The 17548-nt window shown below is 37.7% G+C and overlaps 1 protein-coding gene across 2 annotated transcripts in view; it reads left to right on the top strand.

The window, feature by feature from the left end:
• Window positions 1-17548, top strand: part of Dnah7 (dynein axonemal heavy chain 7) — a 206171-nt gene that overhangs the window by 58261 nt on the left and 130362 nt on the right. For both annotated transcript variants that reach the window (XM_069995693.1, XM_069995692.1), the window contains exons 19-21: window positions 1455-1641; window positions 14882-15075; window positions 16892-17090. In XM_069995693.1, coding sequence (XP_069851794.1) covers window positions 1455-1641; window positions 14882-15075; window positions 16892-17090 — 580 coding nt within the window. The remainder of the gene's footprint in view (window positions 1-1454; window positions 1642-14881; window positions 15076-16891; window positions 17091-17548) is intronic.

The raw sequence follows: 17548 nt of genomic DNA, 5'->3' as shown, positions 1-17548 counted from the left end.
ACATATTGTCTTGTGAGGGGCTGGGAAGGTGGCTCAGTGGTAGAGTGCTTGCCTTGCATACATGAGGCCCTCGGTTCGATTCCTCAGCACCACATAAGCAGAAAAAGCCGGAGGTGGGGCTGAAGCTCAGATGGTAGAGTGCTGGTGTACAGCTGAAGAGCTGAGGGACAGTGCTCAGGCCCAGAGTTCAGGCCCCACAACTGAAAAAAAAATAAAAAGACTCATATTGTGAGTATCACTGTAGCATTGGTTCCCCCTTTGTCCTTTGTCTCACCATGTTTTGTTCCCTTTCCTTTCCGTAATTCAGATAAACACATGTACATTATCCAGGGTACCAAAGTCAGATACAGTGAAAACAGGGGATAAACCATAGGGGGAAAACACAAAAGGAAAAAGTAATCACATAGTATATTAAAAAAAAACAACAAATAAAAACCTCTTGTGGCCATATATTGGAGTTCATTTCACTTAGCATCATCTTATATGGTCATATATACATAGCTATTGAGCTATTCTGCTCATCTGCTAGGATTATCCTCGACATATACTAACTATTCTTAAGGAAATTGGGTCATTATATGTTATTCATATTTAAAAATGTACTGAAAAGCTACCATAAATTTGAGGATGCTTTCTTCTCATATTGAATAATGTTCTCATCATATACTTATGAGTATGAAACAAGGGAGGGGGTAACAATGTTGACAAGAAATGTACTCATTACCTTACTTGTGTGACTGTAACACCACTGACATCACCCTTACAGCGAAATAAAAATGGAAAAAAAAAAGTATGTAAAATGCCAGTCACATAAGTTGAAATGTTTTATTATAGAAATGAAGATTTTTATCATTATCTTTAAATAGTTGTACAGAGGAGTTGCCATTTAACAAAGCAGTTTATAAATACAATTTGTCTTCATCAATGTCACCCCTTTCAACATTGGGATAGAGATTTTATGGTTCCAAATTTAAAGGACAAAGGAAATGGTAAAGAAAATAGAAGAGTTTTGCATGAATCTAAATTTCCTGAGAATTTCAGAGTACCAATCTTTTTTTCCCCCTTCTTACTAGGCTATTTATTATAGCATTGTTTCTACATAGGCATGTGCCATTATATTAGAGGGCAATGACATTTCACTCTCCCACATACAGAGTACCAGTCTTGAAGAAAATTTTATTTCCATATTTTGCATTGAACTCGATCACCAGCCCATTTTTTAGATAGATGTGGCTAAATGTCTATATCTACACAGCATGAATATTGTTATCATTTTTAAAACAAACTGTTGAATAAATAGTGCTAATTTTTAGATGAAAGGAGAATGGAAATTGAAATAACATTGCAAGTTGACAAGTCTGCTTGATTGACAAGTCAGTTGTGTTTTTCACTTTTGTCTTCTGAGACCAATGCTTGGTTCTCTGTTGATCAGAAGTACTTTGTTTGCTCTTCAGAGAATGGGAGGCCAAGCTCCTGCTGCTTCAGGAGATTCTGGACGAATGGCTCAAGGTGCAAGCCACGTGGCTGTATCTGGAGCCCATCTTCAGCTCTCCAGACATCATGTCTCAAATGCCTGAGGAAGGAAGACGGTTTACAACTGTGGATAAAACATGGAGAGATATCATGAAAACTGTTGCCCAAGTAGGTAGAAATATGATTACTTAATGTTCATATAAACTGGTATTGTTTCTAGTAAGCCATTATCTTTTTCTCCCTTCAGCTATTACATCAGAATTCTAGGAGGAAGAAATATGGTCATCCAAAGTAGATACTCTTTCCTCATTGGTCCTTGAGATCCAAATGGAGTGTTATTTAATGGCCTTTGGTACTAGCTTGGTTCTTCTAGATACTCTGACAGAAAGACTGTGGATTCAGAGCAGGTTGTCTCATACATTCCATGGCCTCTTTATTATGAGGAAGAAAAGATAGCTTTCTGTGTAAGAGGAAGACTTGATTACTTGGCTGTATTTGTTTCAAACCCTCAGGCTTCTCTTCAGCCCTGAGCTCTCATCTTCCCCAGGATGTGTTAATCTGAGGTCTCCATGTTAGAAAGATGGAGGAGACTGCTCTCCCACAAGAGTTTTCTCTCCTTTCTTTCCATCCTATGCCTGCTATCTAGTGTTACGATAAGGATGAGGTGAACAGAAAATGAAAAGCAGGAATAGGGAGGAGTCAGAAGCAGGGAGCAGGGGCAGGGGAGGAGATCAGGGGGCAGGAAAGTGTTTTTGATTTGATTCTGAAAGATGGACCATTCTTTTTGTTCGTGGGCATAAGATATACAGCTTCTTCCCAGAGATATGCAGGGGCTTTTTTCCCTTCAAATGTCTATCATTTATGTATTGGTTTAAAAAAACTTTTAAATTCCTGCTAGCTTTTGAAATGCATAGTATACAGTTGTTACTGCTAACCCTGCTGCTGTGTAATGATTGTCCATTGAAACTTCTCATAGTAGCTGTTGATCAACCTTTCCCCACCCCTCCAGGTCCCACTGCTCACCCTGCCTCTGATATCACCACTCTCCCATCAGCTTCTAGGAGTTCAATGGTCTTAAGTTTGCACAAGAGTGAGATAACATAGTGTTTGCCTTTCTGTGACTAGCTGATTTCATTTCACAAAATCATATCCAGTTCTATCCATGTTGTCATAAATGATGAGATTTCATTATGTTTTTATGACTGACTAGCATTCTAGCATGTATATATGCTATGTGCATGCATTCATCAGTTGATGGTTACTTAGGTTGTTTCTATTTCTTGACTCTTGTGAGTAATGCTTCAGTGCACATGGAAATGCAGCTACCTCTCAATATACTGATTTCATCTCTTTTGGATATATACCTAGTAGTGGGTTTGCTAGCTTATGTGATAGTTCTTTGTTTAGGTTTTTGAGGAACCTCCCTACTGTTTTCCATAATGGCTGTATAACTTACACTCCTTCTAAGGGTATGCAAAAGTTCCTAGAATTTCTCTGTTTAGCTATTCTTACCAGTGTGTTTTATTATCTTCTTATGCTTTTCTTAATATCTCTTTCAGCAGGTCTCTCAGCTTTTGTTTATCTTGGAATATCTTTATTCCTTATTCATTCTTAAAAGATAGCTTGCAGTGTACAGTATTTTGTTTTTGCTATTGTTTTGTTTTATAGAAAATATAGTCTCATTATGTAGCCAAGGCTGGCCTCAAACTCAGAGAGATCTGCCCCAGTCTCCTTGAGCATTGGTCATACAAAGTGTGTGCTACCTTGTCCTGCTTGGGTTCAGTAGTCTTGGTTGGCAGTTTCATTTTTCCTTTAGAACTGTGAAAGTCTTTCTTGGCTCCTACTACTTCTGCTAGGTCTGCTGCCAGGTCAGGTGAATTACAAGACCCTATGTGTTGCTGAATTTTTAGTTTTTTTGTTTTTGTTTTTCCCTCTTACTTCCTTGAGAATCTCCTCTTAACTTTCAACTTTGAGATCTTGATTGTGTTCAGAATGACTGCTAACTTCTTTTTTTTAAAATGATTATTTATTTATTTATTTATTTGTGAACACACTGTACAGAGGGGTTACAATTACATGGGCAGGTTAATGCATACATTTCTTATCAAGCATTGCAGCCTCCTCCTTTGTTTACCCTTCACATCCCTTCCCAGCCTCCCCCCCCCTCCACCCAATCCCCCCCCCCCCGCCTTTCCCTCCTCCCCCCACCGACGTTGTAAAGCTCGTTTTCCACATGACAACTTGTACTTCTCATTGTTGCAACAGGTCCAATTCTTACCTTCCTGTACCTGGATATTTGTATTCTTCTCTGTGTGTGTGAAGTTTTCTGTTTTTCGTACTCATTTGGCATTCTCAAGCTTCTTTTTAACTCCAATAAACACATATATTTGCTCTTTTAGTTCTGTTCCAAAGTTCTCCTAAACTTTATGCATTGTTTTTCTCATCTAGTTGTGTATTTTGACATTGTGTGGCTTCAAGCTCTCTAATGGTTTCTTCTGTTTGATCTATCTGGCTCTTAATGCACTCTGTTGCATTTTAAATCTTTTCTTAGTTTGTGTCTAGTTCAAAGAATTTTTAAATTGCTTCCCTCTCTTGGAATTTCTCTGTTCGAATATAGGGTCATTTTCTCTGTGTCCTCTTCAGTATCATTGAATTTCTTTAAAACAGCTCCTTAAAATTTTCTGATGAAGACTTCCTCCATGCTGGTGACTTCCTGAATACTTTCTGCTAGGTCAGACCATGGTTTTTGAAAGTTCTTGCTGCTTGTTGACAAGCCACCATCTGGTCCTTGAAGGAGTAGGTCATTTCTTATTCTTCTTATCTTGTGTGTGCCTGACTTTTGGGAACCTTTAAGAAAATAGGTTAGTCTCTCCTAGCTTGTAGTCCCATCCATCTACAGCACTGAGTAGTTACGAGGTCTAGGTTTGCCATGAATCTGCTATTGATGTGTTGTTATTGTTTCAGAAGTAGAGAATGACCTAAGCCCACTTGTGTCCCAAATCCACAGTTGGCTCCTCGTTCTGAATGAACCAGAAGTGTGTCTCCACAAGCCTTTCCCTGGCCCGGGATAGGTCCAGGCACTTGGATTCTTCCTGGCTCAGTAGAATCATCTTGCATAGGACAGTGCTGTGTCATATTCTGAACCCACAACCCACTGGGACCAATACAGCACTGGAATAAGGCCAAAGCCCATGCCCCTGGCAGGCTGCCTACTGCACCATCATGGTTCAAGGCTATTACAAACTGTCACAGCTGTCAGTGGCTGCACTAGGAGTCTAGTAGACCTGGACCCTATTTCTTCCTCTAATACTGGGGCTATTTCAAACCATCTGGTAGGTCTGGGGGTGGGAGCCATTTGATCTAGCTTTTTGACCAGCTGTGAATAGGTAAAATGTTCAGATTGGCTCAGTGTGGTTGAGTGGAGACTCCAACATAGCTCACATAGTTGATAGACTTCTAGATGTAGTTATAGTTTTTGGGATTTAACTGTATCTTCAAAATGATAGCTTTTACCAGATGTCTCTAAGGTATGTCTCTGCCTGCACAATGTAAAATTGAGCATACATAGCACATTTTCAAAAAAATCACTTACTTAAACCATGCTCTTAGCCTTTAAAATAGTTTTTGGAACAAGTCAATATGGTGGAAATTTGAAAGACAAAGATGTGAGGTGGGTTGAATTTTTTCAAAAGCTCCATAGAAGTTAAGGAAAAGGCATAACTGACCATTTTTAAGTTTTCTGCTCAAGATGTGATTAGGAAACTAGGACACTTCTGTGGTAATCTTCACAAAGCCTCTTACTTCTTGTAGGTAGCAGTTTCACACAGCCAAGCATAGAATCTCATCTAATGACTGGCAAAATTATAATAGAATTTAAATGGAAATCACAGTTCCACTTCAGGGTTGGCCTCAAAGAACAATAGGAAGGGAATCCTTCCAGTGAGCACAATTTCAAGACAATACTGGTTTATTTGATTTGTTGTTGTTGTTGGTGGTGGTGTTTTGTTAGTCGCTATTCTAGCTCTATTACAGCATTGTCCCTGAGCATTTCAGCTCAATGCTACCACTTAAGCCACACCACCACTTCCAGTTTTCTGGTGGTTAATTGGAGATCAGAGTGTCACAGACTTTCCTGCCTGGGCTGGCTTTGAACTGCGATCTGCAGATCTCAGCCTCCTGAGTAGCTAAGATTACAGGCTGGAGCCACTGGTGCCCAGCTATTTGATTCTTTTAATAACCTTGCTTCGAAAGAAGATAATCTAAAGGAAATGTCAGTATTGATTATGGTCAGTAGTAAACTTGCTTATGCAAATCAAGGACTTAGAATAAACACATTTGAAGGACTGGTAACAAGTCTGGAGAAGAGGCATATAAGCAATCATAGAATAGGCCATAATGTGAGGATCTTTATGTTCCAAGAGAATGTTTAATAAAAGGTACTAACTGCAAAAAGAGGAACTTAATTATTTGGTTGACTAGTTGATGTATTTTTGTGAATGTCAGCCGGAATATGTCAGTGAGTGCACAGTGAGCTATGAAATAGAATAATCGTGTGATATATTGCCCAAACTGGATAACTTTTGAGAGTTACGGCATTAATAATTAATCCAGGACAATAAGCACAAACCTGACCTTATCGAACGGCTGGGATGGGTAGTCACTCTAGGTATACATCAGGAGTCATGCTGGCAGGGATGGGGACCTTGGGGAGGTTCACCCTCATCCCCCTCCTTACCCACACTGCTGGCTGTCAATCACAGACATGAATGTGTTGCTTTTGATAGAGCACCACACCTTAAGGCAGCACGGGACTGGAACACATTGGCTCTCTTTCAATATGGAAAGGAGCCGTGGTTTGTCTACAACAGACAGATTTTTCTTTTTCCAGTCCAAGTTTCTGCCAATGCTGCCATTCACTGACTTACTGAATGACTTATTCCTTCTCACAGTTTACACACAACATTGCTTCTCCAAAGAACTAACATTATAAGGGAAATGAGGCAATTGATTGACATTCATTAGATTTATAGGTCCTCCTGTGAGAGTTGACCTTATCAAAGTGGAATGGCTCATACTGAAGAATCATTTGCTGTGCCCGAGGGAGGACAATAATTTTTCAGTGTGAAGTACAGTTCTAGAGTATATTTTCCTTATGAGCTCCAAATACCGAGTTTGTCTTATAGGCGGCAGGATGAGTGAAATAGTTTAAGTGAGAGTGGTCCTTTGGCTTTGTGTGTTATAAGGCCAATACTGATCATTTTAGGAGATTAAGAAATGTTAATATCAAGGGAGAAATGCTTCTGTCTGAGGACATAGAATGGCTCATTCAATGGGGAGTTCTTGATGTGTTCTCCCCACCCTTTTACCCTCTCTGTCCTTGGAACTTTCCACTTCGATTACTTTCTTCTAGACACAATGGCTTCCTTCTTGTTTTTCTTTTTTCTTTTTTCTCCTCACACATACTAACCACATTCTTCTCTAGGGCTTTTGCACTAGATGGACCCTTTACCTGGAGTGTTTCATCTCAGAATATCTACAGCAGTAACTTCATTCCTTGGTCTTTTCTATGTATTAGCTTTTATGAAGAGGTTCCTGGGGAGTTTCTTATTTAAAATGGACCAATCTTTGCCTTTTGGAGAGTACTCCTTCTCCTCCTTTCTTTACTGTAGCGTTTACCTGCTCTTAGCGCATTATAGGTGTGCCTTAGGGACATTTTGGATGTCATTCCAGCCCTTTGCAAGAAAGAGAATATTGCAACAAAGTATATGATATGAAGTATGTAGTTTTCTAGTACAAATCAAAATTACCTTTTTTGATGGCCAATTAAGTGTGTGACTATACTGTGTCTGGAAGAGAAATGTACAGTGTAAGTAAAAAAAATGTTGCCAACAAACACTTAACAATAATCTGAGCCACCTTTCACTCTACTTATAGTCTTTTTGCTCTGTGGAAGGTCCTGAAACCTGATGATGACAGCTGGCTGGTCAAGGCCGTACCGTACTTGCTGACACTTGGAGTGGCTGTGGTGATTCCTTAAACTAAGACAGCAATGAAATTTGACACATCAATCCAATCTTCCTTTCACAAAAGAATTCTCTGTAACATTCAGTGCAGAACTATTTGGTGGCACTGTACTCACCGTGAAAGTTTCAGATTGGAGTCAGTGACCACATGTGGTAGCACATACCTGCAATCTTAGCTACTCAGTAAGAAATACTTGAGGGGATAACAATTTAAGGCTACCATTGCTGAAAGGTTAGTAAGATCCCCATCCCAATCAAAGAAGTTCGTCAGGATGGTGTGCTCCTTTCAGGCTAGGTATGTATGAGGCAAAAATAGGAGGACTGTGGTCTGGACCAGGTCCTAATAAAACCACAAGACTCCATTTAAAAAATAGTTTGAAACAAAAGGGTTGGAAGCATGGTTGAAGTGGCAGAAAGCTTGCCTAATAAGTGCTGAGTAAAAACAACCCAGCACTGTTAACCAGCCAATCAGCTGATCCATCGATTAAACAGGAGTTGGTCATTTCAAATCCTGCAAGTGCTTTGAACTCAGGGCCTCAGTCTTACTAGGCAAATGTGTACCACTTGTGTCACACTTCCAATCCCTGTCATTTGTTTTTATACAATCTTTACTAGATACTATAAACATTGGATTCCACCTAAGAAAGTGTTCTCCATTGATCCATAAACCAGACATCAGTAGCTCACTCCTGTAATCCTCACTACTCAGGATGCTGAAACAGGAGCATCATAGTCTAAAGCCAGGCTAAACAGAAAAATCTATGAGCTCCACCTCCAATTAACCAACGAAAGTCTAGCTGGAGGTATGGTTTCAGTACTAAAGCAAGAGCCAAATGAATGTGAACTCACAAGTTCAAAATAATTAAGTTCATCATGACACATACAACATATGTATCATGACATCATGGATATCTTATATGATATGTGTGTGTGTGTGTGTGTGTGTGTGTGTGTGAAGTGTTCTATGATTAAGCTCACTATCCCATACCCTTTCCTCCCTCTCCAGTGAAGGCATTTAAAATTTTTTTATTATATTTAAATAGTTGTACAATCAGCATTTTCTGTGAGGTCGTGGATCTACTTCCAAACTCTTGTGAATGCTGATGTTCTGGCTTCTACTTCCCATGAGTCACAGCTGTTGCTAATGTCATCTAGAATGGGGAATCCTTTTCAGAAGGTTCTCTATTTACTTCACCTAGATCAATAATTAGATACAGAAATGTATTTTTAAAAATAAGATTTGTAATTCAAATTTATTTCTTGATCCTTAGGCCTATAGAATGAATATTGTGTTCACAAGCATGAAAATATTTGTCTTGTTGTGAGTCTCTATCAGAGCTTTTGGTGACAAGGTGTATTTTTAAAGAGCAGTAATACTTGGAAAGACTATTTTTTTGTTTTACTGAGTAGTGGTTCTCGACAGTAGGATTAAAACATGTAGAACCCATGCTGTAGACCGATGTGCTGTCATCCTGGCTTTGTTGTCCCATTTATAGAGCACAGGCTGAGCAGATTTCATATATTTTCTAAAGGCCCTAAGGATCTTGGAATAGTAATGAGTGATGGTTTAGCCAGATTTGCGGTTTCCAGTTGCATTAGCCCCAACCAGCCCATCCTTTGAAGCTTCTTTCTAGTTATAAAAGTCTAACATTAAATCTTCTTCCAATAAAAGTTTTTTTAATAGATTGAAAACCTGTTGTTAACATAGGTAGCCACAGCCATTAATTATCTGAGCCAGATTTTTCTGAACAATTTGTGTACCATCTATCTTAACAATTACTGCTTCTTTGTGTATACCTTGATGTTCTAGAATCTTCTTTCCTTTTAACCTTATGAGTCAACCTCCGCTGGCTGTTTCTTATACAGCTTCCTTGCCTCTCAGCTTTCAGAGTTGAGGAGGGTTAGGGCTTTGCTCTGGATTAGACTTAGATTTCAAAGAATGTTGTGGCTAATATGGTTGTTTATCCAGCTCACTACTTCTTCCCTTGTATCAGTTACAAAGCTGTCTTATTATTCACATGTTAACTACAGTAGCATTGTAAGTTTTCTCCCAATGTTTCCAGAGCAACTTGTCCTATGCATCCACAACTCAGCCAATTTTTGGAACATGGAGCCTAGCCTTTGGCCTATTTTGACCTTTGGCAGGCCTTCTCCCCTTGGCTTAGTCCTTTTTAGATTAATGGTTTAAACTGAGAAAATGTAATACCTTGACTAGTTAGAGACCATTGTAGGATTGTGAGTTGGCCTAATTTCATTATTCCTGGGTCTCAAGGAATAGAGAGCTCTCAGGAGGAGAGAGACAGGGGATGGATCTTCCCTGGAACAGTCAGAGCAAGGACATGTATCGATTAGGTTTGCTATTTTATATGACTGTGGTTCATGCCAAGCCAGGACAGTTACAATTGTAACATATAAGGCCACTGATTACAGATCACCAAAATAGATACAGTTATAATGAGAATGTTTGAAATACTCTGATAATTACTCACATCAGAGAAGGAAACATGCTGGGTGCTGGTGGTGCATGCTTGTATTTTACCTAAGAGGCTGAGATCTGAGGATCACAGTTTGAAATCAGCCTAAGCAGGAAAGTCCATGAGACACTTAATTAACCACCAAAAGAAAAAAAAAGAAAAAAAATTGGAAGTGTAGCTATGATTCAAGTGGTAGAGCACTAGTCTTGAGCATAAAAGCTGAGGGACAGTGCCTAAACCCTGAGTTCAAGACCCAGCACCAGCATGAAAAAAGGGAAAAAAACCCAGAATGAAACAATATAATGAATATACTGAACTATATACTTGATATACCTTTTTATACTTTATGATTATTATGTTTATGAATCATTGTGTTTGTTATTTATTGTCTGTTCCCCCCCCTGGATTCTGTTAGTGTTTCTCTTATTCACTTGACACCCAAGTACTGAGAACAATGACAGAGATATGACAGAGAGGTTCATGGTAGGTGTTTGTTGAGTGAATAAAGTCAAGACTGATGATCGAGTTGTGTTTCTGAGTTTATTGTGGAAAAAAAATCTTCTCTTGAGATTCAGTTTTAAGTGCATGATCCTTGAGAGCTGGGTTAATTCCAGAAATATCTTGGGTCTTAAATGAAAAAAATTATATTCCTGATGAGGTCAAAGAATATTAAAATTGTCAAGGGGCTTAAAGTATGAAGTCAATGTCCATTTCCTTTCTGAGAGCAAAGGTTTAAGGAGGAGCTGAACAGCTTCCTGTTGTCTAGTTCTGTCAAGTTCTAATGAGGAAGCTAATGCTTCTAGAAGTTTACTAAGCAGGTTTGCGCTTCCTCCATTAAGTACACACACAGCTCTATTTTCTATGAAGCTCCCTGGCCACAGTAATGAAGTTTCAGTTGGGACATCCCAGTCCATCAGCACAGAGATTCTCACTCAAGCTGATGAGATGGTGATGCCTGGGAGCAAAAGAACACATAAAATTATAAAGTTAATTCTTTAAGGAGAGAGGATAGAAGTTAATAATTCATCTTTTCCTCTCCAGGGAGAATAACATGTCAAGTCTCAAGCTTCTGGTAGGCTCTTGTTACAATAGCTTATTGCTGCGTCCTGTGAATATAGCTACTCAGAACCAGAGCACAGAGGGCCTGGTGAAGGCTGAGCTGGCCTACATTCACATTCACACAAGCAGTCAGCAAGTGTTTACAAAGTGCCTACTCCCTACCAGGCTTTGTGGCAGTACTTAAAAAGACTCAAAGGCAGTGGTGGTTAAAGCTAAGTGTCTCATGTTCTAAACCCCTCCCCACTCTTCCAGTATGTCCCTGCCCTCATTCCTCTCAAACCAGCTACAGATATGGAGGACAAATGAAAGGTGTAGTTTTAAGCATGTGTATGCATTCTAGGCAGCATATTAGTTGTTTAAAATACGTTTTCTAGATTGGTTTTCATACTAACCTTGAGAGGGGGCTTTTATCCCCTTTTTAAAGTCATGAAACAGTAAATATTCAAGGTCACACAGGCATCAAGGAGCAGAGAGATAGAAACCAGATCTGTCTGCTCCTGTGGTCTCTTCCTTTATCAGAGACAATCCTTATTACATTTGTCTTCTCACTGAGAGAGAGAAGGAAGAGTGCTTCCAATCAGGTGATGGTAACTTTTGTGTGTTCTTACATTGACGCCCAATGTAGATTATTACTCATGTTCATCTAGAAGCACCATATATACCTGACACAGATGAAGTTATTGAGCTAATCTAGCTAAGGAGGCTTTACCTGAGCAACTGTGTATCAGGTTAAGGATCCCTCACCCAAAACCTGAAACTTTTATTTTCAAACTTGAGATTAAGGATGCTCAACAGGGAGTCTAGAAAAAAGTGTGTGTGTGTGTGTGTGTGTGTGTGTGTGTGTGTGTGTGTGTGTGTGTAATTTAAAAATCTAGAAATCTGAAACACTTCTCATCTCTAGTATTTCACTTTTAAAAAGGATATTCAACCTATACTTAAAAATTGAATTGAATGCTGTTTTTCCAGTTATTTTTGTATGGTAAATGTAATATTTAGTGAATGAATACAATATGCTATCTTGTTTGATTTTACTTTTTATTTTCTGAGACAAGGTAGGGCAGGATTTCCTGGTGCTGTCTGGCCTGAAATTCTTTCAGAGTGCTGGGGTTACAGTTGTATGCCACCATACCTGGCTTGACTCATTCTTTTAAAGATGAACTCTTTTAGTTTTAGATGTCAGACTCAAAGGGCCAATTTTGATCAATTTTGATGAGGCTAAAGCAGTATTGTTCATTTGTGAGAAAGAAGCTTTTCATTTTTACTAGTTTTTTTTTAATAAACAAAGAAAAGCATTTTTTCCCAGCAGGTGGTGCTCAAAGCACACAATTTTGGGGTTTGGATTTAGGCATCCAGGAATATCACTCTTCTGCTCTGGGTAAGTTGTACATTTAGAATGATGGTCTGACAAAATATTCTGAAATCTATTGAAGAAATGGCTTAACAAGAAAATAGAGGCTTTAAGATGAAATAGAGGTTAATCCAGTATTAAACAACAAGAACAAAAAGATTGATCATTTGACTTGAGTCTTTTACCTGTTATGTGTGTGTGTGTGTGTATGTGTGTGCGTGAATTTAATGCCTGTTTGAAACACAGAAATTATAATAGAATGTCTTGTATAATTGTTTAAAGGTGAGTTGATCTCCACAACGTACACATCTAATATTTAATGACTATCTTGATGAAATTTCTTTTACAAGATTGTTGTTCCCAGGTTACATTGTTATAATTTTAATTGTATCTTTTCTTTTCTTATTATCTTTAAGTAGTTGTACAAGGAGGGTTTCCTTTAGCAAAACACTATATGAATACAATGCATCTTGGTCTGTGTGGCCCCTTTATATCTTTCCAGCCACATTCAAAGTACATTAACAAAAGCATATATTAGAGATTCTTGCAATAGAATAAAATTCATCTATGAAATTTTTTTAAAAAAATTTTATTGTGAAAATACTGTACAGAGGGGTTACAATTACATGGGCAAGATAATGAGTACATTTCTTATTAAGCATTGTAGCCCCCTCCTTTGTTTCCCCTTCATCTATGAAATATTTTGTAGTCCACATTTTTGGTTGATCTATCACTTCTGGCTGAATACAAAAAAAAATCAAGTAGTTAACCTTGAAAGCTCATATTTATTTTAAAAATAACTTTCTCTTATTTTCAATTCATATAAAATTTCTAGAATGCCATGTAATTTATATTAACAAATGTGTGGTATGTCCTCATGTGAGTTTTAGTTGGTCAGGTGATTAAAACCTGTATTGTGTTTTTAAAATAAAACACAATAAATAAAAAGCATTATATAGGCTGGGAAGGGAGGTGAAGGGTAAACAAAGGAGGAGGCTGCAATGCTTGGTAAGAAATGTATGCATTATCCTGCAAATGTAATTGTAACCCCTCTGTACAGTATGTTCTCAAATAAAATAAAATAAAATTTTTAAAAAAAGCATTATATACATATTTATATATAATTTTATATGTTATATATTTATATATATATATAATAAAAGCATTTTAAAGCTTATTTAGAAAAGACTTTCTTTTATTTTGAGAAGTTTTCTTACTTAAAAATCCATACATGGGGCGGGGAGGGGGGGTGGAAAGGATTGGGTGGGGGTGCAGGGAGGAAGGGAAGGGATGGGAAGGGGAAACAAAGGAGGAGGCTACAATGCTTGATAAGAAATGTACTCATTACCTTGCCCATGTAATTTTAACCCCTCTACACAGTATTTTCACAATAAAAAAAAATCCATGCACTGAGTTTGGAATAAGTTCCTGAATGACAATGATTATATTAAAGAAAAGAGATAAGAGTTTTATTGAAGACTGTATCTAGATTATAGTTTGATATGCATTTCTAAGATTCTCATAAACATTGTGGCTAGTCTATATATAGTTTGAGAAGTCAGTAAAGCACTTTTAAAAATATGAGTTTATAAGATCAGCTTTTCATCCTATTTCTTACTTTGGATGGGACAGCATTAAAAGAAGGTATTCTTAAAATGCTTGGTTCTGTCATATGGTGGTTCAGGGGTGATTGCTTGTAAAACCTTACAGAAAATTTCTTTGCCAACAGTTGCCTTTTCAACTTATACAACACTCTTGCTGATAACAGTAACATTCAAAATAATATTTGTCACAATGACTTACTATTTTAAGTATGGTCTTATCCATAAGGAACAAAAGAGGCTGAGAAGGTGGCTCAGTGGTAGAGCGCTTGCCTTGCATGCATGAGGCCCTGAGTTCAATTCCTCAGCACCACATAAGCAGAAAAAAAAAGCCGGAAGTGGTGCTATGGCTCAAGTGGTAGAGTGCTAGCCTTGAGCTGAAGAGCTGAGGGACAGCACCCAGGCCCAGAGTTCAGGCCCCATGACCAGACCACTCCCCCCCCAAAAAAGGAACAAAAGACAAGTCATTTAACTATGTTTTCCTTCTTATTTTTTTCCTTCTTATTGTTTTCTGTCTTTTTTTCATTTCCTTTTAAAACTTTTTAACTTAAAAATTGTTGTGTGGTGGAAGGAAAGTGTGAGAAAAACTGAGGGAGTAGGTAACAATGTTTGACAAGAAATGTACTCATTACCTTACATATACAACTGTAACCCTCTGTACATCACCTTGACAATAAAATGAAATTAAAAAGAATTGTTATATTATGGCTGTGTATCATGTCAATATGAATTTTATGATTGGAGAAACTCAGTAGACTTAGAATATGCAAACCTACTTAAAATATTCCTATTAAAATATATGTAATCTTTTGAGTGAGAATGTGTAATCTCCAATACAATCGTGATACAAATGAAATCAATATCCAATATTTTTAGTCAAGCACTTTCTCTTTTAATTTTTAGGATAAACATGTTCTGTCAGTTGTAAATATTGAGAAGATGCTGGAAAGAATGAAAAAATCTAATGAGCTTTTGGAACTCATTCTTAAAGGACTCAATGAATATTTGGAAAAGAAACGTCTCTTCTTCCCCAGATTCTTTTTCTTGTCAAATGATGAACTTCTTGAGATCCTATCTGAGACTAAAGATCCTACAAGGTAGGTCATTTACATGGATAACAGACACATGCTTTCATTTACCTGCTTACATTTAAATTTTAGAATGAAATAGAAATTTTGCATTTGTTCTTTCATTGTGGATGGGGAAACAAAGCAAAATTAATTTTAAAAAACAACAAGGTCATGGGAGGTAGAAGAAGAGAAAATGGAGACGGAGGAAGGGATCAGAAAGAATAAGGGCAGGAACAAGATCCAAGTGGCTTATGTGTATTTATGGATGTTCCACTATATTAACTACTACAAGTTAACATATGCCAATAAAAATATGTATTGTATAATGATTTACACTTGCAAATGCACATGTACATGTATAGAGCTCATAAACAATATATTCATGTAATTTTCAAGATGGAACAGATAGATTTTAAAAGATAGAATAGAACTTACTGTATATAACCCATGTTTATATAATAATTTGTCTTCAAGAAGAATAAAGTAGTATCAGCAATCAACTTTGAGGAATTCTGAATAATTGTTGAAAATGTAAGCAATATCTTCAGAGGATATTTCTTCCTAAACATAATGAACCTTGGAATGAGCCCTTATTTTTTCACATGTTTTCTTGCAGTTATTTTCAAGGCCTATGGTTCTTGTACATCCCATCCAGAATGAAGCCAGTGCCCTCAAAGACTTGCAATGATCCACGAGAGGCTCCCATCATCTTCTCTCTGTACCTCCTGCTAGTCTTCATGCTCACACCAGCCCCTTGCAATTCCTCTATGAATGGACCAGCTTCCTCCCCTCCTGTACTGACTCCTTTCTAAGATACTCCTCACCAAATGTCCATCAGACATCTATCTTCCTTTCTCTTCTGAAGGTCTCTGTGGAGACCTGCTCAAATATCTCCAGTTAGGTTGGCCTTGCCTGACAACCATATTTGAAATACCAACCTGCTACCCCCAAGTCCTCTCTTACCACCGTTTTTGGATTTATCTTTTCTGCCTTATTTGCCATTGATGTAATTGTCATTACCAGTCATATTCTACAATTTATTTCTTTGCTTATTGCTTATCTTCCTCAAGCAGAATCTAAGCTACCTGATGGCAGAGATTTTCAACTATTTTTCCTATTGCTGATTCTTCCTTCCTTAGAAGAGTGCTTATTATACAGTTGGCAAAGAGTAAATGTTTTAGTAAAAACATTTATTTTTGTATCTATGCCTTCAAAGGAGAAGTATGGATTAAAAACATAAATATAGGCTCAGGTTTCCATCTGAGGTTTATTTCTGCTGCTTTTTGCCCAGTTGAAAAATTATTTCAACTGTTTATTGGTAATATAGCAAAATTGAGGGGTTTCATCCAGCCCAGGGATATTACACTGGATACACTAAGAGTTGGGTATGTCAAAGCAGTTGGTTTAATAAACGGTAAAGTACTCCAAGTACTAAACCTAGTCTATAATTTTCAAGCAGTCTCTGAAAATTCCACTTGAAGTGGTGAGTTTTGTGTATTTGAAAATTCTTTGTGTTACTTGGCTTTGGCATAATTTGTTCATAAATTAATCTTAGCATCTTTCTACTCACTGCTTTGAGGACAAAGATTCATGTGTCATTTTGTCATTATTCAATTAATATTGACTTGTTACTGAACTATATAATCAATGTAGTCAGAAATTGTGTTTTGTTTTGTTTTTGTTTACTATGATTGGTTTGCTGAGCACCTTATCTTCAGTAGCCCCTAACACAGGACTCATGGTACACATGGATGAATTTGCAGTTACCCTGTGACAAAAAGTATATGGTTATTCTAGGAATTGCTTTAATTGAGTAAATTCTTTAACTTTTATTTCCTTGCAGGGTGCAACCTCACTTGAAGAAATGCTTTGAAGGAATTGCAAGCGTAGAATTTACAGAAACTTTAGATATTACTCATATGAAGAGCAGTGAAGGAGAGGTGGTAGAGCTCATTGAAACCATTTCAACAGCCAAAGCTAGAGGTCAAGTGGAGAAGTGGTTGGTTGAGTTAGAGAGAGTCATGATTCGTTCCATCCACAAGGTAGCTGGTTTTATATATTATTATTTTTAGATAAATACAGAAGATTAATATTATTACAATATGTCATTGATAAACACCCTGTTAGGTGAATTGCCATTCCAACTGTAATAGATAACTTGGAAGCAAAGAGATATTCTAAGTTATTTTGTAATGGTTCACACAAACTGAGACAAAATGCCATCCAGATGACCCAGATTTTCTTTTCTTTTCTTTTTCTTTTTTTTTTTTTTTTTTGGTCGTGGGGCTTGAACTCTGGCCTTGGGTGCTGTCCCTGCACTCTTCAGGTCAAGGAAAATACTCTGCCACTTGAGCCACAGTGCCACTTCCTGTTTTCTGGTGGGTTTATTGGTGATAAGAGTCTCATGGACTTTCCTGCCTGAGCTGGCTTTGAACCACGATCCTCAGATCTCATCCTCCTGAGTAGTTAGGATTTCAGGCGTGAGCCACTGGCTCAGCAA

This window comes from Dipodomys merriami, unplaced genomic scaffold (genome assembly GCF_024711535.1).
Source record: "Dipodomys merriami isolate MVZ:Mamm:240054 unplaced genomic scaffold, mDipMer1.0.p SCAF_49, whole genome shotgun sequence".
Taxonomy (NCBI): Eukaryota; Metazoa; Chordata; class Mammalia; order Rodentia; family Heteromyidae; genus Dipodomys; species Dipodomys merriami.
The sequence above is the reverse complement of the archived record's forward strand: the minus strand, read 5'-3'. Positions and strand labels throughout refer to the sequence as shown.